Source organism: Argiope bruennichi, chromosome 1, assembly GCF_947563725.1.
Source record: "Argiope bruennichi chromosome 1, qqArgBrue1.1, whole genome shotgun sequence".
Classification (NCBI taxonomy): Eukaryota; Metazoa; Arthropoda; class Arachnida; order Araneae; family Araneidae; genus Argiope; species Argiope bruennichi.
Window position 1 is genome coordinate 35,620,349 of NC_079151.1, and position 22,668 is coordinate 35,643,016.

Consider the following 22,668-nt stretch of genomic DNA (forward strand, 5'->3'; position numbering starts at 1 on the left):
TTAAACTATATTTAAACGGACAGTGTTTATTCTTTTTACAATATCGTTCTTCCTCAATAAAACGAATTCGTTTTCCAGAGTCAAAATGGTATCAGAGATTTTTTTTCTGCGAAGTTCTAGAGCTTTTGAATAACGATATTTGACCAAACTATTAGAATTTCTGATCCACAAAGAATTTGATTGTCCCCTTCGGCTGTTGATTAATTACGTTGTCAAATCAGCACCAGCTCAAACAATAGATTTCACCTTTCATTCCGAAAAATAATTGTATGCAAGATTTTCGCGTCTTTTTCAGTCGCTAACTATGTAGAATCCTCTATGCGTATGAAAACATTATCTAAATATAAAGTAACCCTTAATATCACAAGAAGGTAACATCATGTTTAAGAATATCCAACGTTCACTCTGATTCAAAATATCATGAAATGACTGCCATGGCTCAGTAAAACATATTATTCTGCTCAGAGGACATTTTTCAGGTCTTGACAGAAATACTTAATAACTCTTTCAGGAGAAGTGATTCTCCTACTTGTATACTGTATACAGTTTTCATCTACACACAGCTAACGTTTCGAATCTGTGCATCATTTACCGCTACACCTGAAAGTAAATTCCACAAAAAACTCTTTTAGCTTTTTGAAACTTTTTTTTACTTACTGTAAGTTTATTAACAGAATGTATTGTATGTGATGCTATTTGCGGATAGGAGCATCCAGAATACTCAATAAATATATATTTAAAATCATGTCTTGGAAATCGCATACTGTAAAATGTAGTGCTAAACTGATAAAATATAGTATGCAATAATTGCACCCAGCTCTAGAATTGTACCAAATTTTGGACAAAATCCTACAAACAGAAATATGTATCAGCTCATTTTTGTAATTCAACAAAATTTTTAAAAAATTAAGCAGTTAAAAATTTGGTGCATGATTTTATTATTAGATATGTGCTAAATTTGGAGTTAACCGATCGACAAGTAGACAGTCTGTTGAACTTTGTTCGTTATTAGCAAACGAAATAACTCAAGATTGTTTAGTTTCGTTATATTAACGTCTCGTTTTTAAAGTAACACTAGGGCTATTTTGGAACGGACATAGTAACTTTGAATCGCGGTTGGGTTTTATCAGTTATATACAAATATTTTGAAAAACTTTTAAGTATATTCAATGATAATATTTATAAGAATTTTCAAACATTTTTTAAAAATTTGGCATGTGAATTACTTAAATTAATTTCTTACATTGCTCTAACTTGCCAAATTTTAAACAGGCCTTAATTACTTAAATTAGTTTTTTTCTTGACTAAACACTATCTCTCATTGGAATACTTGAATGCGGATATGAAATCATACACATAAGTGATATTATGAAAATATAGCAGTATATAAGTACTATTATAAATAAGACACTTAAAAGTATAGAATATAAATCATTTATTTAAAACAAAAATTAAATTAAGATCATTATCACAATAAAATGAGCATTTACAAATATATATATCGTAGTAATGAATATGATTACTGGTAAAAGTAATAATCATACTTCCAACAGCAGTTGATGGAGTGAAATGTGAAGAAATCGAGGGTTTTCCTTAAAATCCTGATAATGAAGATTAATTCAGTCTGATGATTTAAGCCTGTATATAAGTCGGTAATTTAATGGGATATACGTTAGTAGAACAGATTTCAAAGGGATGGGTGGAATTACTACCTTCACACAACCTTTATTTAAAGAAGCCGGTCAGATATGACAAAATGATATCATCCATAAGGATTACCGCATCCGAGAAAGACTGACATCTGCAATGTCATTCCTGTGGAGTTTCTAATGGAAATATGGAAACTGAAAATGAAAAAAAAATATTACAAAATCACAATAGGCATTTACATAGGAAAACACCAGATTAAAAATACTCGATTAAAGAACTTATTTGAAAATAAAATCATAGAAAATATCAATATTGATATTTTGTTCTCGAACAAGATATCTCCGAAAAAGTAGTTGAATCTATAAATGTTAGAAATTAATGTAAAAATCAAATATTTAAAGTGAAAAATAAACTACACATTCTAGGATACATGTTTACTGAACATTGCAGCGTCACATAATATATTATTTAAAATTATTTGATACAAGCATTGACAGTCTTGAACCTTTTTAAAATGTACTCATCATTGTTTCTGCAATGAAAGATGGCTTTAAAAAGAATTCTAAATAGCTTAAATAACAACAGTATGTAATTAGCTATCAGCGTAATCTGAATGGGAAAGCTTTACCTGTTCTGCACTGGACAATTCACTCACTTCGTAAATTTTCATCGCCTGATTCGGAAGTAACACAGCATGTGCTTTAAAATTCACAGTTGTCATTGGTTCTCAATTGAAAATCACCATTCTCACTGATTACTTTGTGCTTCAGAATCATGCTATTCATTATTTTCCCATATTCGGGTTTCAAAGAAGTCACATTGTAGTTTGTTACGGTAAATTGAATTCCTCTGAAGGATAAATTAAATAGATTTTTCCATGTAAAATAAGAACATGATGATTAGTGTATTGTTTGTTATACAAAGTATGAAATTTATGCACGCTGGATAAACAAAAATACATGTGTAATATCGAATTTATCCATGTTGGTTATAAAAAGCAATGGAACTTAACCAGGTTTTATTAGTTTATCCAACAATTCCTTCAGTATGTTCCTCCACATATTTCTATAATGAGCTTATAACTTATATTCAAACTGATATTTCAGAAATTTTAAATTATCAGCAAATTCTTAAAATTGATAAGTTACATGTTTCACAAAAAGCATATCCATAGTCTGCATTAATAGTAAATCTTCGTTTACATTAGAATGAAATTGTTTAAAAAATAACATTTAAGGAATAAAACTTTGCTCAAGATTCACAAGTTAAATTTCTTTTCGTGCATGGGCACGTAAATGTTTTGTTAAACTGCTTCTTCTGCTGAAAGCTTTTGCACAAACTTCACAGACATAAGGCTTTTCTTTTGTATGCATACGTAAATGTCTCCCGAAATTAGCTTTATCACTGAATTTATTGCCACAAACTTCACAAACGTAGGGCTTTTCTCCCTTATGAGTGCGTAAATGTGTTCTTAAATTCGATAAATCAGAAAAAGGTTTTTTACAGACTTCACAGACATAAGGTTTTTCCTTCGAATGAATCCGTAAATGTTTGGTTAATGCACCTCTATCGGTGAATGCTTTACTACAAATTTCACAAACAAAAGGTTTTTCTCTTGTATGGATGCGTAAATGTCTTTTTAAACCGCTTGCTTGTGAAAAATTTTTGCCACAGAATTCACAAACATAAGGTTGTTCTTTTGTATGAATACGCAAATGTTCCTTTAAATAAGATACACGAGCGAATGCTTTATTACAAATATCGCAGACATAAGGTTTATCTTTTGTATGAATACTCAAATGTCGCGTTAATGTACTTCTTGTATTGAAAGCGTTATTACAGACTTCACATACATAAGGTTTTTCTTTTGTATGAATGCGTGTGTGCACCTTTAAATGACTTCTTCTTTTGAAGGCTTTACCACAAGTTTCACATACATGTGGTTTCAATTTCGAATGACAACATAAATGACTATTAAACGCTTTTCTATTACTACAGTTTAATCCACATATTTCGCACTGAAATGTTCCTTCTCTCTGAAGAACCGGTGAATGCTTCTTTTGTTCTTCTCCCATATTTAATTTTACTCCACATATATAGCGTACATATGTTTTCTCTGAAAAGAATAGATGATCGCTTATTCCTTGTACTTTTCTTTGTAAATATTTCGTCAAATTTTTTCGAAGCACAAATTTTTCATATCAGTGAAAAACTAAATACATTAATACTTTTCTTTTTTTTATATTAAATTTCATCCTTAAGAATGAAATTTCTATATCTCATGATTTGATAACCATTCATTAGATTTTGTTCTTTGACTAAATAAAAAAATTCAGACATTAAATTGTATTCAATGACGATATTCCCAATTATTCCAAGATAGTTCTAACACTCAAATAATTTTTTTTTACCGCATTGCTTTTAAAAAGATTTCTATCAGCATTCTCTAAATGTTGAATATTTCAGTTCTCTATATTTTTTCTTTAAAGATTATTCAAAACACAGCTTTGGATTTTGATGACATACAAAATGCTCAAACAATTGCTTATTAAACAAAAAACCTTACTTGTAATGACTCTTAAACTTTTAAAAGTTGTAAAAGAAATGTCTTGACATGTTATTAATCTTAAATGTAAACACTGCAGGCTATAAAGGGAGAAATTCTGTTATTCCAATCCGCTATTCATCAGAGGTTGTTTGCTATATTTAAGTGTCATGTAATAATATCGGTTAAATCAGAAATTTCCTTCTTGTAACCGCAGAAGTTTTCTCAGGTATTTTTGTATGCAAGTCCTGAAGCATGGTAAGAGAACAAATTGGCATTAAATAATGATTTTATTATGTCTTTGTGTATAATCTTTACGAAGGTCGCGTCAATATGAGTACAAGTTTGTACTGTCTCTATAGTTTTCATATATGCCTCGATAACAGATCTTAGTTTCTTTTCCGATTTTGCATTAAATTAGTAAACAAGTATAATTTTTGTTTTTTGACCTAATTTAGGTATTCCTAAATATTGTCTAAATCTCTATGTAGTATCTGGCCCTATTTATCATCTTTAGATATAAATACATTCTTCTATGTTACCAGAGCTGCGACGAACCGAGATTAGGAGTTTCAACAATAAGAATTTTAGACTATTCGATCTCCTGCCTAAAGGAAGATCGGGCTATTCAATAGCTGCCCTGAGGAAGAGCCATCTTTCAAAGAACAGTTCTTCTTAGGGGCTATTGCTTATTCCCTAAATATGAAGAAATTCTAATCTTTGTGATTCCGTAAGTGAGGACGTTTTAACGTTGAACATTATTCTGTTGTTGTTTAAAGTGAAAAATATTATATTGCTTGAATTTGTTAAAATGGTAGGTTGTATATAAATTTACAATTCATATGTTTTCAGCAGTAGTTTTATTGTATCAAGCAATGCAAAATGAATTTCATTTATACTTTTTCTCTTCTAGAAAATAATTTCTTCGAATATTTTTGTAGAAATAAAAGTGGAAGCCAAAGCCTGTGATGTTTCATTATGTTGTAATTAACATTATAAAACAATATATAATTGCAATGATCGCTGCTTTGAAATCGTATTTAAAATGTGGATGATGAAAGCGACAGTCAAAATTCTAGAAAGATTAATTAACGATTTAAGAACTAATTGTTGATAATTACATTAAAATTTTTTTCTATTTACCCAAAGAATTAAACTTATTACTCAAAATAATTTTAAAATTATCACATCATTACTAATTAAGTGATGATGATTATATAATTTAAAGGTTTGAAATTTAGAAATGGTGAAACTATTGGTAGTAGAATCGCATCAAAATTCCTTTTTGTCGGCACATTACAACTGAGTTGGGATTTGGAAAATAATATAGCTTAATTTTGCAGAGATCTGATAAGGTACTCTAAGATAAAATGATATATGGCCTGAAATATTAGAGTTTTCAAACCCCCCCCCCGCAACCCTTTATCCGAACAAAATTGCCTGGTAAATTATTGAAAATTTTAGGTTTCGGAATTTTTATCTTCTCTCTGCTTTAGAGATATTTTTATTCCAAATTTACGTTTGACTTTCAAAGTGATAATTCAAAAGGAACCGAGCTAGACATATGAAATTTAGCATTGGACTTTTGAACCAAAGTATTTCACCAGCACAATATTGGGATATAGCCAGTAGAAGTGAACTATAACTGTCTGCCCATCCATGCTCCCGTGAAGGTATTAAAAAATCAAACAGTCTTATACATTAATCTGGCATGCAGCGAATTGGAAGCTATGTCACAAATGTGGCCCAAACCGCTCATTGTGAAAAATATTGATTGTGTTATATATCTAATCTAAAAGTCTAATGAAAAATCATGGGAAGTTTTGGTATAATGATGATACTTTTGAAATTCAGCTATCAAAATATCAATGTCTTTTGTTTTTGGACATCATTTACCGTTGGGAATAGTGTTAATTTATATTAACGAACAAACACAAACAACAGGCTATACCGATGAGACATGCTGGTCTTGACGCCGACATTTTAGAAACACCTTCTATTTTGAACCAGTTATTAAAAAGAGATATTAGCGAACTACTCGAAAATCAAGACATATTCTTTGGACTTGAAAATTACGGAAAAAATACAAGAAATTTTTTTTTATCATAAACACCATTATATACAAACATTAAATAAGACATTCAATTGAAATGAATTAACAATTATTAAAAATCACAGTTTACTAAATACAATTTTTTTAAAAAAACTGAGACAAATGTCTAGGTTTTCCTTCGGAAGCATATTAGTTTATATTTTAGCGCTGAAACATAAATGGGAATTAATTTTTAATAAGAAAGCTAAATAAATCACGCCGGAAAATTCGAAATAGGAGATAGCATTCATACATGATGTTCTTAAGTTGTATCAGAATTATGTTAATACTGAAATAAATAAGAATCATACAGAATAGAATAAAAAACTATTTTATTATAACAGCCATATAGATTAAAACAATTATGTGCCTAGGCTGGATAACAATTAAGACTTAGGAATACGTCAAAGTAGGTTAGCATTCACTATATTCGTTTCTGCAACAGGAGATCAAGTAAAACCTCAAATAAAGGTGCCTCCTCTGTTAAATATTCTTAAAATTCGAACAAGTAATAAGCATTTGGCTCATTTTAAATCAACTGCTAAAATGAGGAATTTTTAGATGCAAACACCTTGCAAATGAAAATGTTTCATAGAATATTATAGTTTACCATAGACTTTCAGTGAAATAAATTTTTAACAAATTAATTTTTCTCTCTGGAACTGTATTTTTTTTTTTTTTTTCATGGATTTTTAGCACCCGAAAATTCCCTCAAACAAATTCGGAGACAAATTTTTGTCTGCCAAATGGCAAATTTTTGTCTGATAAATTTTTTTTGCCAAAAGGCAAATAAAAAAATATTATCAAATAGTAGGTGAAATTATATTTATATCGACAATGCTTATTCGTTTTTCTACATGAAATCATCTTTAAAAACCGTGAGAAAATGCTAACAAAGATTTTTTTTCTGCTCATTTATGTAGTTTAGTTTAATTATATTAGCATCCCGTTTGAAGTCAAAATGGGGGCTATTTTGGGATGGACCTAGTAATTTTTGAATCCCGGTCAGGTGACGAGGAAGGCACCCCAACTCTTTCTCGTCACACCAGCGGGAGAATGCAAGATTTTAGCGTATCATACAGATTCTATCTAGAATCATCTCAGTACATATCGAAACCCTTATATCACAACAGTATAATTACATGTTTTAGGAATATTCAACGTTCACTCCGATTTAAAATACCATGAAATGACTGCCATGATTGTGTAGAACTTATTATACTGCTCCGAGGACTTTTTCAGGTCTTAACAGAAACGCTGAAGCCAAAAAAATTCAACCTTTCAGCAGCGGTGATGCGACTGCTTGACATTAAAACTGTATAATGTTACGCCTACTGTTTGTTTCAGTATCCCTAAACTATTACTTTTCGATGATTCTGCCTCTTTAAGTTGTGGCATGTAAAAGGATGGGCCATTTCCGGAATTCTTCATCAGTCTTTGACCTTGATTTCAGCGCTATTAAATACTTTTCCATACAAATTTTCTCCAAAGTGTATGTCCGTATCGAGTCGTTTCTCGCTGGAGAATTTTATTGTAATTCAAAATTGCTTGTTTGCATGGTTAGTTTAAATTACACAAATGCTTTCAAGAGTTACACGAAGAATATTTTATACAAATCAATAAAGGTAATCTAGATTATCTACCATTGTTTGTTTGTTTTTTTCGTTATTATATGCCTTCCGCTCTCTTCGTTTTCCCGACGAAATTGCAACAATTTAGAATTTTTTTTTAGGAGCTACTATTCCGAAATACATGCAATTAAATATTAAGAGGTGCACGAAATAGTTTCACAATACAAACTAAAAGAGTGAAAATACTCTTTTTATCACACGAATGCAATATCACATTGTAAAAATATTTAAAATTCGCTATGGTTTAAAACATTATTAAATGATTTCCATGATTCTATAAAAAATATTTTGTTGCTCAGAGCTCTTTTTCAGGTCTTAGCAGAAAAGCTGAAGCCAATAAAGTCACTCCTACAGCAGAGGAAATACTCCCACTTGCTTACTTTATACAGCTGTCATCTCCGCTGCTAATGTTATCACTCTGTGCATCATCTACTGCTACTACTGAAAGCAAATTCTACAAAAAAAAAATTAAGTTTCTTATTATAAGCTTATAAACAGAATATACTGTAATTGATATTTTCAGATCAGAGCATCCTGAACACTAAATGTATATATGTAAAATCATGCCTTAAAAAGCTCTTACCCCAAAGCGCAAAGTGCAAGACAGATGAAATCTAGTACGCAATAATTGCACCCAGCGGTTAAATTGTACCAAATTTTGGAGAAAATCCTACAAGCAGAAATATGTATCTATTCCATTCAGTGATTGCAACAAAAAAATAAATAAATGAGACACGTGGATGGATTTACTGCATTGTTTTATTAATATATATGTATTAATTTTCGTAACTAATCGATCGACAAATAGACATTCTGTTGATCTCGGTTCATTATGCTCGGTGATTGACCTTTATTATTTTATTGAATCAAAACTGTGTAACTGCCTTCGCACTTTATTTACTATAGAATAGACTGTTAATCCGTTCGTTTGTACGGAAGCAAGTAATTTTAGAACGCGACAATGACAAGTGAAATATGGAGTTTGATTTTAACATTGAAATTATATAGCAGGGTTCACACGAGGCAAAATTTTATCTGTAACGGAAGGTCACGCCTATTTCAGGAAGATCACGTAACTCCAATGGGACAATGGCAAACAGTCGTTCAGATGAGACAACCATTTGAACCCTGCTTTTGTATCAAATTTTTGAACTATTCAGCCAGTGGATGCAAAATTTATGATACGAAAAACGCATAACGTCTCCTTCAAAAATTATGCAAGCTGCTTTCAACTCGAATATCATGGAAAATTGAATGGATCCACACGTACTGAAAACAACAAAAATATTTTTGCCGGGTTTTTATTAGTTATGTACAAATATTTTTAAAAACTTTAAAATATATCTACTAATAAAATTAATACGAATTAAGTTTAAAGATTTTAAAAAATTTGGTATGAGAATTACTTAAATTCACCTCTTGTTCTACTCTAACTTGAAAAAACTTAAGAAGGATTTAATTCCTTTCTAAGCTTAGCAAAAACTTTCATTGGAATATTTGAACGCAGACATTGCATTCGTATACATACTTAATATTGTGAAAATATAGCAATATATCACTGCTGGAGTATATAAGACAAACGCAGGATAGAATATAAAAACATTTATTTAAAACAAAATTTGGATTAAGATCATTATCACAATAAGAAGAGCTTTACAATCATGTATAACGTAGTAATGAATGTTATGGCATTGAAATGCAATCAATATTTACCCTATCTTAAAACAGTTGATGGGGGTAAATGTGGAAGAATCGAAGGTTTCCTTAAAATCCCGATGATGAAGATTGTATATATCAGATGATTTCAGCCTATATATAAGTCAGTTGTTGAATGGGATATACGATGTCAAAGCAGATTTCGAATGTAATTATTATATTTACACAGTATTTATTCCAAGAAGTTATCCAGATATAACATACTGTTACCATCCATGAGGATTACGGCATCCGAAAAAGACTGATTTCTGCAATTTCATCCAGTGGAGTTTCTAATGGAAATATAAAAACTGAAAATTAATAAAAAAAATATTAAAACCACAAAAGACATTTACGTTGGAACGCACCATATAAAAATACTCGATTAGAGAACTTATTAAAAAAAAAATCCTCGAAAATCTCAACATTGATATTTTCTCAATTATTTCTCTGGTACATTAATTAACGATCATAAATATGACAGCAAATCTATATTTACTCTTCTATTTGGATTTTTCTTGTGTTATTCCATGTTCTTGCTATTGAAGAATAATTTTTGGTTGACATGGTATACATTATAATATTTAACACATTACTTGCATATAATTTTATATGATTACCCTCTTATATGCAAAATGCCTACAAAATTACTTCATATGAGGAATCACTTCAGCATTACAGAAATTTTTAAACATCAATTTTTACATTTCGTTACAAAGCATTCATCTTCTTCATAAATATCTCTAAATATGATAGAGAGCAGAAGATAGCAATGCTTTGAGAAAGAGAGCTGCACAGTCTTATATAATGAAGAAACTTGCTAGCCAATCAGCAAACTCACAATAAGAAGTGCCATAATGCAGTATTAATGTGATAAAATAATTTAATATTAATTTTCTAGAATTGGAAAAAAATCTATGATTATTGCAATTGCCACAGTTAAATCTTGCAACCACCAACCTTTTAGCAATCTCCCAAATTTTAGAACGTTTCGATCATTTCCTCGAAACAGTGAGATATGAATCATGAAAGTGGATGAGCGTATAAGAATACAAGCAAAAAAAATTTTTTAGAGCCATTGCATTAAATCGGCAGCCATAACTTCATCTTAAATTCTGGCATATATTAGTGACATCAATTGAAATTTTTCTCCTTATTATGTTTTTGTGTGATTCAATTTTCATTAAAATGTAAGAAAAAAGTTATTGATATTAGCGTTCAAAATAAAATGATCAGAATGGATTATAAATGTTTTGTTCGTACCAATAAATAATGGCTATCATATATGTATCAATATTAATTGAGAAACAGAAATGAGTTTTTTTTATTTCATTTTTAATTGTCAAAATTTTGGGTACCTAATCTTATAAAATTTGCGGCTGAGTTTTTAGAAACAGAATCCATAGCAGTTTCATGCATCCTGTACTTATTTTCCAGATACACGCAGCATATTCTTTTCTAAAGAGGTTTCATGATTCTAAATTAAAGTCTTTTACTAAAGAAATCAACATTAACCAGAAAGGATTGATAACAATTTTAAGCGCGCATTATAATTTTGCAAATTCTGGAAATAACCCACGGATTCAAGAATTTTTCTCAACCGCCATGTGATAAGAACGCATGTACTAAACTTTTGTCTCAATATTTAAAAGTAAGTGTAAGGATATAGCAAAAATAAATCAAATTATTTTAAAAGGCTAAGTTAAAAAATGCTAAATTTTGTTCAATAATAATTAAAACATCTATACTAAAATAATCTTCATCAAATAATTAATTAATTGCATTAAATAGTTACTAGGCTGTACGATTTTGAGCTCAATATAAAGCATCAAACCAGTATTATTATGCAGCAACTAATATCCAATTAGAAATTTCAACATACTCATTTAGTACAACATATCTAGAACAAATAATCGAATATATAAATATTAGAAATTAATTAAACGTCAAATAATTAAATTAAATAAATAAATTGATACCCACATAGTCTAAGAAACATATTTTCATAAATTAATATATTATTTAAAATTAATTAATGTTAAGATTCATCATTTGGAAATGAATCTAAGAAGCTTAAATAACTTTATCATATAATTATTGATGATTGCAAAATGAATGGTAAAGCATTACCTGTTCTGCACTGGCCTATCGACTCACAATTTCCGTCCTCTGATTCGAAACTAACACAGCCTGTACTTTATTCCAGTTCTCATTGATCATGTTTAATTTAAGCTGAAGAATCCCGTTTATTCATCATTTTCCCATTTTCTTTTTTAAAAGCAATCTCTTTGCGGGTTGCTACAATATAATGAATTCCAGGTAATGATAAGTTAAATAATTTTTTTAAATAACTGATGTATTCAAATAAATTTCATGCAATAAAGCTTCATAGGTTAAATTTCTTTTTCTGCATGAGTGCGTGAATGTATTTAAATTGCTTCTTTTTCATGAATGCTTTTTCACAAACTACACAGACATAAGACTTTTTTTTTATGCGTACCTAAATGTTTTCTGAAATTAGATTTATCGCCGAATTTATTAACACAGACTTCACAAATCTAAGATTGTTCTTTCTTATGAATACGCAAATGTATTCTTAAATTAGTTAATGTGAGAAAGGCTTTTTACAGACTTCACAGACATAAGGTTTTCCTTCGAATGAACACGTAAATGTTTCATTAAAGTGCCTCTTTCGGTGAACGCTTTACTACAAACTTCACAAACATAAGGCTGTTCTTTCGTATGAATGCGCAAATGTTTTCTTAAGTTAGATAATTGTGAGAAAGGCTTTTTACAGACTTCACAGACATACGGCTTTTCCTTCGAATGAACACGTAAATGTTTCGTTAAAGTGCCTCTTTCGGTGAACGCTTTACTACAAACTTCACAAACATAAGGCTGTTCTTTCGTATGAATGCGCAAATGTTTTCTTAAGTTAGATAATTGTGAGAAAGGCTTTTTACAGACTTCACAGACATAAGGCTTTTCCTTCGAATGAACACGTAAATGTTTCGTTAAAGTGCCTCTTTCGGTGAACGCTTTACTACAAACTTCACAAACATAAGGCTGTTCTTTCGTATGAATGCGCAAATGTATTCTTAAGTTAGATAAATGTGAGAAATGCTTTTTACAGACTTCACAGACATAAGGCTTTTCCTTCGAATGATAACGTAAATGTTCCGCTAAAGCGCCTCTCTGGGTGAACGCTTTACTACAAACTTCACAGACATAAGGCTTTTCCTTCGAATGAACACGTAAATGTTTGGCTAAAGCACCTCTTTGGGTGAACGCTTTACTACAAACTTCACAAACATAAGGCTGTTCTTTCGTATGAATGCGCAAATGTGTTCTTAAGTTAGATAATTGTGAGAAATTGTGAGATGAATGCGCAAATGTACCTTTAAATTAGACGTACGGGCGAATGCTTTATTACAGAATGCACAAACATAAGGTTTCTCTTTTGTATGGATACGGTAGTGTTTCGTTAATGAATTTCTGCTGTTCAATGCTTTACTACAGACTTCACATACATAAGGTTTATCTTTCATATGAACGTTTGTGTGTGCTTTTAAATGACTTCTTCGTTTGAACACTTTTCCACAAGTTTCGCATACGTGTGGTTTTAAAAATGAATGACAAGATAAATGCCTATTTAAAGCTTTTGTATTACTGCAGTTTAATCCACATAATTCCCACTGAAATTTTCCTTCTTTCAGAGGAACCGGCGAATGTTTCTTTAGTTCTTTTTCCATATTTATTTCTACTCCACACACATGCAATACGTAAATTTTTCCCAATATGAACAGTTGATACCTAAATACTCGTACTTTCCAATGAAAATATTTCGTCAAATTTTTTCGAATCTGAAATTTTTTATCTCAATGAAAAACTGAATGCTTTATTATGTCATTTTTATATATTGCATTATATTCTTCAGACTGAAATATCTATATCTCATGATCTGAAAAACTTTGGTCAATCAAGTTATTAGAACTCTTTCTTTGGCTAAATATAAAAAATCAGACATTCAATTGAATTCAATGATGATAATCCTAATTATTCAAAAATAGTTCTATCGCTCAATTCATTTATTTTTTTTAACGCATTCCTTCTAAAAAGATTTCAATCGGTATTCTTTAAATTCTAAATACTATAATTATCCATTCGTCTTTTTTAATGATTATTAAAAACAAAGCTTTTGATTTTTAAGATTAAAAAGAGTTTGGAATATTTACTTATTTAAAAAACCCTTACTTGTAACGACTTCTAACTTTTTCAAACTTGTAGAATTCGTGTTTTGACCTCTTATTAATCTGGAATGTAAAAGCTGCGGAATATAATGGAGCAAATTCTGTTATTCCAATTCGCTATTAATCAGACCTTCTTTGTGAAAGTTTACGTTTCATATAATAATATCAGTTAACTGAGAACATTTCTTCTTGTAACCGTAGAAGTTCTTTGAGCAATTATTGTATGCAATTTCCGAAGCATAATAGGAGAAAAAATTTGTTTTCAATAATGATTTCATGGCGTCTCTCGGTATAATCTTTGCGAAGGTCGGGTTAATGGTAATTTTTACTGTGTCTATGGTTTTCACACATCTTTCGGTCACAGACCTTATTTTATTTTAAGTCTTTGCATCAAATTAGATTAGAAGCGTTAAATATAACAATTTTAGACTATTGGATCTTCTGCCTTGAGGGAAGATGCATATTTCAGTGCATAGTTCTGATTAAGGGCTATTGCTTATTCCCTAAAAATAATGAAATTCTAAACATTATGATTCTATCGCTGCGGTGTTTTGAAAGATGAATATTTTTTTGTTGAAGTTTAAGATGAAAAATATTATATTGATTAAATTTGCTAAAATAGGGAGATTGCATAAAAATTTAGAATTCATAAGTTTTTAAAATCAGATTTATTGTATCAAATAATATGAAATACCTTTCATTTAACTGTTTTTTGTACTAGAAATGAATGGTTTCACTTATTAATTTGTAGAAACAAATGATGGGGCTAGTACTTGTGATGTTTCATTATATTGTAATTAGTTTCATAAAACACAATCCCTATGCAATAATCGCCGTTTTGAAATCGTATTTAAAATGAGGACAATCAAAGCTACCATCAAAATTCTAGACGATAAATTAGTGTTTGAATAAGTAAATAATAATTATTATATAAGCAATTTTTTTTCATATTTACCAAAAAAAATGAAACCTATTTGCTGAAAAAATGTAAAAATTATCACATCAATACTAATTAAGTGGTAAATACTAACATAACCGAAATTTTTGAACGAACAACTAATTACAGATATAACCGAATGTTACAACCAATGTAAAATGATATCTGGTCTGAAATACTAGAATTCTCTATCCCCCCCCCCCAACATTTTATTCGAACCAGGTAAATTATTAAAAATTTAGTCTTAGGAATTTTTATGATCTCCGTGTTTTAAACATATTTAGGTCCAAAATATAACATATTTGATAAAACAAATACAAAATATAACATAATAAAAACTTATTTGGGCTATATTTATCAAAAGAATTAAACTTTTTAAAAATAATTATTTAAATATCACATCATTGCAAGTTTTGAGATTTTTACAAATATAATCGAAATGTTTGACAATAATTTCAAAATATTTCATAATTTAGGAATGTTGAAACTTTTATTAATAGAATGGCAGCAAATTTCGTCAGCACTTTCCAATTGAGTTAAAATTTTGAAAATATTTCAGCTTTAATTTCCTAGTGAAATAAAAAAAGTAAAACTTCAGAGTAAAGTGATATCTGGTCAGAAATATTAGATTTCTCATATCACCCCCCACCCTTCACCAGAACAAATATTCCAGGTTAAATATTAAAAATTTAGACTTCGGAATTTTTATCATCTTCATACTTCTTCAAACCTTTTCGAGTTCAAACTTTACGTTTGACTTTCAAAGGGTGTAATTAAAAGAGAACCGAGCTAGATGAGTGAAATTTAGTTTTAGGCATTTGTACAGAAATTTCTTCATCACAATGTTGGGCTTTTCCAGTCAAAACGAATTATAACTGTCACTTCAACCGTGCGCACGTGAGCGTGATAGATGAAAAAAATCAAACAGACTTATGGATTAATTTGGCTTATAGCGTAATTAAAAGATATGTATGAACGATAGATAGTATGAAAGATATGTAAAAGATATGTATGTCCGTCAACGAGATGATCTATTCCTTTGTTTTCAGAGAATAAACTTACTCAAAAATGACATAAATTTGATGATGAATTTTAAAGCGTCACAAAGTGTGAATGGCTCACTATGAGTTTAACGTATCGCTGATATTTTATTGGAAAGCAAAAACGAAAACAACATCTAGGCATATGAGACACGTTATGTAGCTTTGACACAGAAATTTCAGAAGTGCCTAACATTAGGGATACTATTATTAGAAACGGACATTCGCAGCTCATTCGAAACTCATGCATGGTCCTGACTCGAATATCAAAAAAATCCATTATTATATGCAAAAAAAAAAAAAAATTATTTACATGATAAACACCATTACAAGTAACTATTACATAAAGAGTATAATGAGATATTCCCTGATAATAACTAAACTATATTTAATGCTTAAAAATTCAGTATAAATCTAGATTACCTTTTAGAATTGTATTATTAAGTATTTTAGAGCGGAAACTTAAAAAAGGGTTTGATTTTTTATTTGCTAAAAAAACATGTTCGAGAAAAAGAAATTGAAAACTGAATTTATATACGCTAACCTTAAAGAATATCTGAATCATGTCAGAGCTAAAATAAATAAGAAACATACATAATAGAATAAAAAGTATTTTATTAAAACAACAATGTAGATTAAAAAAATTATGCGTCAAAGCTCGATAACAAACAATTGTAAAGAAATTAAAAAGAAATAAAGCTAAACAGTAGGTTAAACAATATTTAACCCGACTGTGTTTATTCGTTTCTCAACATCGTTCTTCTTCCATAAAACGAAACCGTTTTCCAGGGTCCAAATGGTCACAGGGATTTGTTTTTCTTCTTCGAAGTTCTATAATTGTTAAATAACATTATTTGACCAAACTAATAGAATTTCTGATCCGCAACAAATTTCATTCTTCTTTTCGGCTATTTTTTAATTACGCTGTCCAATCAGCATCAGCTAAAGCAATAGATTTTATTAATGTAGATTTCTTCTGTTATTTGGGGAAAAAATAGTATGTTAGATTTTCACGTCATTTACAGTTAGTAACTGGAATCATAGAAGATAATGAACACATTATCAGAATAGAAGGCACATCTTAATATCAGATGAATGTTATATCACGTTTTAAGAATATTCAACGTTGTCTCTGATTTAAAACATAATTATAAGATTGCAATGATTTTGCAGAATATATTATGCTGCGCTGGGGACCTTTTTTATGTCTTAACAGAAACGCTGAGGCCAATAAAATTACTCTTTCAGCAGAAGTTATACTCCTACTTGTATATTTTTTCAGCTTTCATCTACAGTTACGCTTCAGTACTTCACCTACTGCTATTTCTCTGAGCAGCATAAATAATATATACTACTAATACTCCTGAAAACCAATTTCACAAAAAGAAAACTATTTTAGTTTCTCATACATTTTGTTTCTTATTATAAGCTTATAAACAGAATGTATTGTAATTGGTGATGTATAGGAAGCATACCTTTCTGAACATTAAATAAATATATATATACACTTTTAAAATTATGACTTGGATAGCGTTTACCCCTAAACGCAAAGTGCTAGACAAATGAAACACAAGATGTAATTGTACTCAACGATTACACTCAACGGTCATTGCAAGCAATGGTTGATCTGTATCAAATTTTGGACAAAATTCATTAGAGAGAAATATGTACCTGCTCATTTTTGTGTTTGCATCAAAATTAAACATGAAGCGAGACAGGTGGACGGATTTGATGCATAGTTTTATTATTTGATATGTATTTAAACAATTAGATAAGTTCGTTATTAGTAAACGAAATAACTCAAAATTGCAGTATGTTCGGTGATTGATTTGTATCACTTTTTTGAATCAAAATTGTGTAACTGTCTTCGGTCTTAATTTGTTATAGGATAGTCTGCTTATCTGTCAGCTGGTAGCGTGTAGTTATAGAACGAAGACAATGACTTCCTATACATATATCAACTAAAAATATTTATATTAATGAAATATATTCAATTATAAAATTAATAACAATTAAGTTTAAACATTAAAAAAATTTTCCTATACGAATTATTTAAATAAATTTCTGGTACTGCTCTGACTTCAAATGCAAATTTTAATGACTGCAAACATTTAAGCAGGGATTTATTTCTTTTCTCAACTTTCAAAAACTCTAATCGAAATATTTGAATGCAGACATTGCATTTATATCAATACGTGATATTGTGAAAGTGCAGCACTATATAATTGCTAGAATTAATGAGACACATGCAGAATAGAATATCAAAATATTTATTTATAACAAAAGTTGGATTAAGATCTTTATCACATTAAGAGCCTTTAAAGTCATACATATCGTAGTAATGAATATGATGACTTTGAAAGGCAGTCAGTATTTACCTTAAATAACAACAATTGATACAATAATGTCTTATCAATTGTTGTCCTACAATAAGTACAATCTTCAACTTATTATAAGTATAATAAGATAAGTACAATTTTGAACATCAGGATTTTTTGGGGAAACCTCCATTACATAATATTTCATTCTATCAACAGTTATCAGATTTTTTAAAAGTTTCAGTCGCAGTTGTCAATATCATGGATTAGGAAACTGTTGAAATTTGCGACCGTTTTATAGAAACCGAATCCATACCAATCTCCTGCATCCAATGATTATTTTACAGAGACACACAGGGCATCTTTTTTTCCAAAGAGGTTTCATGATTCCAAATAAAAGTCTTATAGGAAAAGAATCAACATTAAACAAAATAGATTGATAACGATTTTACCATAATTTTTCAAATTGTGGAAATAAATCATACATTTAATATGTCATCTAAAAATTGTATGACACCAACGAATTTTAGAACCTCTTGTCAAAATACCTAAAAGTTATTGTAAAGAAATAGCAAAAATGACTAAAAAATTATTTTAAAAAGCTTAGTTAAAGAATGTCAATCTTTATTAAATGGCAATTAAATCATCTGTAAAAATCAATGTATTTATCAAATTAAAAATTAATTGCTTGGTAAATAATTATCATACTATATGAGTAAAAGTGGACTCAATATAAAGCATGAATGAGCCTTCAATTTCGAATTACAAATTTGGACATATTCGTTTTGCACAAGATATCTCAGAACAAGTAATCGAAACTATAAATGTTGGAAAATAATGTAAAAGTCAAAGAATTAAAGTACACAGTCTACAGAACTACTACACATTCTACAGAACATGTTTACTGAACATTGCGGCGTCACTTAATGTATTATTTAAAATTCATTGATACAGGTATCGATGGTTTTGAACATTTAAAAAATATACTCAACATTGTTTCTGCAATGACAGATGGCTTTAAAATGAGTCTATATAGCTTAAATATCAATAGCATATAAACAAAGATCAGCGTTGTCTGAATGGGTAAGATTATGGATTAATTTAGCATATAGCAAAATTAGAAGATATGTTTCAAGTTTGGGTCAAATCCATCAATGTGATAGTTATATATTCGTGAAACGTCTATTGAAAAATTACGGTAAGTATGGGTATAATGACGATGCTTTTGAAGTTCAGCTATCAAAGTATAAATGTCTTTTTCTGGACTTAATTTACCGTTGGGTCGAGTGTTAGGTTGTAGGAATAAGCAAACACAAACAACAAGTTATACAATTGAGAACATGGTGGTATTGACACCGAAATTTTAGAAGTACCGTACATTTTATAGCATTTAGTAAAAAAAGATATTAGCTAAGTTCAAAAAATAATTTTTCGACTCGAAAATCATGGAAATAAATGCAAGAATATATTTTAATAAACACTATTATATGCAAACATTGCATAGGAAATTCAATTGAAATGAATTGTCAATTATTAAAAATTCCAGCTTATTAAATACAAATTTCAAAAAAATGAGATGTACAGTGGTGGCCAAAATTGTGGACACTTTCGAAAAGGTTTATGCTTTCTAACTTTGTTTATAGAAAATGTAACGTTTTACAAAATCAAAGTCTTACATATCATTTTAAAGAGAATTTGATATTGATTTCAAAACAAAAACTAAAATTCAAATATTTGCAACACCAAAAAAGTGGAGTGGCAATAACTATCTCGATACATTAGATGATAATGACAATCAGTTATCAGTACTTAGCAGGGTAGCCTTTATTTTTTAATGATAACTTCAGATTGATATTTCATTGAGCTGACGAGAGTTTTAAGTTCTTCTTTCGTTATTCTATGATCCCAGAAAACAATTATAATCTCAATTAATTCTCTTTTATTTGATGGACGCTTCATATGAACAAGATTTTTCAAACGGCGCCATAAGATCTCAATAGGATGGAGGTCAGGACTGTTTCCTGGCCATAATAACAATTCAAAGCTATTTGTACTAATCCACTCATTCGATATTTTTGCTGTGTCTCATGGAGGTAAATCCTGCTGAAAAATAAATGATGCGTTGCTGGAAAAGAGATCACTGATGAAAGGTATAAATTTTGGTTCTAGAACAGTGTCAATGTATTTTCTTGCATTTAGGATCCCATCGATATCGTGAAGGAGACCAATACTGTTTGCAGGACCAAATCATAACATTAACTGAGTTCTTCCTAGTTAACTGAATACAGTCAGGATGTAGTTCTTCGCCTATTCTATGTCTTACATATTTTCGCCATCACTACCGAATAACTATATCTTTGTTTCATCACTCCGTATAATTTGTGACCACTGATCATCTGTTCAATTAATTTTGTTCCCTTGCCCACTATAATCTCTTATACGCTTAACATGTAAGTAACAGAACCACCACCTGTTTTGCAATTTCAGTGTAGGAAGGACCACATTGATGTAACACAATAATTTTAGTTATCTTTCTAAGTGCCCAATCTATTCTTTTATTTGATGTCATTGCTTCTTGACTAAATATTAGAAATATTTACAAAAATTCCACCTATATATTAAAAACGTTTAACAAAATTTCGAACTTGCAATTTGATTGCATACAAAACAGTCTTTCTTCTACAGAAAAAAGCACAATAATGACTTGTTCCAACTTTAAACATGATGTCAGCTTTCCCTGGCAGTTAGTAACATTTGATTCTTTCCCAGAAAAAGAACAGTGACATGTCAGGAGAGTTAGAAATTACCATCCGTTTTCATCACTGTGTTTGTTATTCACATTACTGTAAAAATAACTTAATTTGTATTGCAAATATTTGTATTTTGCTTTCGCAGGTCCTCATAGATATGCCATAAAAAATCACTTTTTCGAAGGAAGTGATGCTGCGGCTTGGGTACTTTAGCTATGTTGACATAAAAAATATATATTTTTACCCTTATGTAGACCGTGTAATGCTACTCCTGAAAGCAAATTCCACAACAATATATTTTAGTTTCATACACCAAGTTTCTAAAAAAATTATAAAATCAGCTTTTTCTACTAAATACATAAAATCAGGTCTTCGAAACCGATTACCTAAATGGTAATAAGGAATATGATGGTATTTAACAGCGGAAACAATTTTTCGTCTCCAGCCTTTAAACAACAGCTGATCGAATGACATCTGACGTACTCGAAGGCTTTCCTGGTAGTTCTTTTGTTGAAGATTAACTTTATTTGATTGTGTAGCCTTCAGCATACGACTGTTTTTTATAGGATATTGATTGAAAACGAACGAAGAAATCACATTCTAACAGCTGTTAGACCAGGCAGTCCACCACATATGAAGTAGAGATATCGCACGGAAGAAACATTGCATCTTAGTAAGAATGCATGGAACGATAAATTGCTGACATCAAGAATACCGTCAAAAAGTGCTTCTGTTGAGAAAATAGAAACATGAATATTATAAATAAAAATTTGAGAAATATATAACAAACATTTCAGTTAGAAAATACATTCTATTGTAATATTTATTCAATTCAAATTGTCTTCTAAAACCTTCATGATAATATTTCGTCCCTTATTTCCATAGTAGGATAGTTAACAAGAATAAATATTACAAAAAATTTATATTTCGCTACTATTTCAAACTTTCCTGTGTCATTTCAAGTTTATATAATATATATTATTCAATTTTTGTTGAATATTAAAAATCTTATAATGTCCCTTTATATCCCCTGACTTACAATAAATTTTATATTTAATTTTTTACATGCAATTTGGTTAAAAAAATTTACTCAAAAATTTACTCAGCAGTCACTTATTAAAAAAATCTCTTAAACCAAGCACAAAATGCATCAATTTTCAAATTCCCATTTTAACATTTGACTGCAACGCTTTTATCTTTTTCACGAATTTCGGTAAATATGATAGAGAGCAGAAGTCAGCCATCGTTCAACCAAAAAAGGAATTAAAGATTCTTAAGTAAAGTTGAGACATACATGACTATCTGTTTGCAGCTAATTATACTGGAAATAGCAAATACTTTGAAATTTAAAGCAGAATATTAAGAATGCGGGGAAGATGAACAATAAGAATGCAGATTTTACTACTTTAAAAACATCATATTCAGCCACTAACAATATTATCATTCTTCAAAGAAATATTCTTTATTAAAAATAAATGATTCAATATGTAGATATTATGAGAAAAGCAACATTATTAAACAAAGTAACTAGATAGCTATTTTGAGCCCTCATCATAACTTTTCAATTTGTGAAAATGACACAAACATTCTAGATTTTGTGTCACCCATTATTTGATACCAGCCCACACTTTAGTACCACTTGTCCATATCCTTAAATGCAAATACAAAAAAAACTAACAAAAACAATTTAAAAATTATTTAAAAGGCTTAGTTAAAAAATGGCTGCTTTTATTAAATAATTAAATCATCTATATAAAAAA

General features: G+C 29.6%; 1 protein-coding gene across 1 annotated transcript; it reads right to left on the minus strand.

Annotated features, from left to right (window-relative positions):
- Nucleotides 1-2,157: 2,157 nt before the first annotated feature.
- On the minus strand, nucleotides 2,158-3,833 carry LOC129971830 (zinc finger protein 239-like). Its single transcript, XM_056085840.1, has one exon. It carries the CDS (start codon nucleotides 3,723-3,725, stop codon nucleotides 2,916-2,918), a length of 810 nt encoding a protein of 269 aa, XP_055941815.1. The 5' UTR covers nucleotides 3,726-3,833; the 3' UTR covers nucleotides 2,158-2,915.
- Between the last annotated feature and the right edge of the window lie 18,835 nt (nucleotides 3,834-22,668).

Coding starts and splice junctions, on each gene's coding strand:
- LOC129971830 (XM_056085840.1), bottom strand. CDS start 3,725: ATGGGAGAAGAACAAAAGAAGCATTCACCGGTTCTTCAGAGAGAAGGA.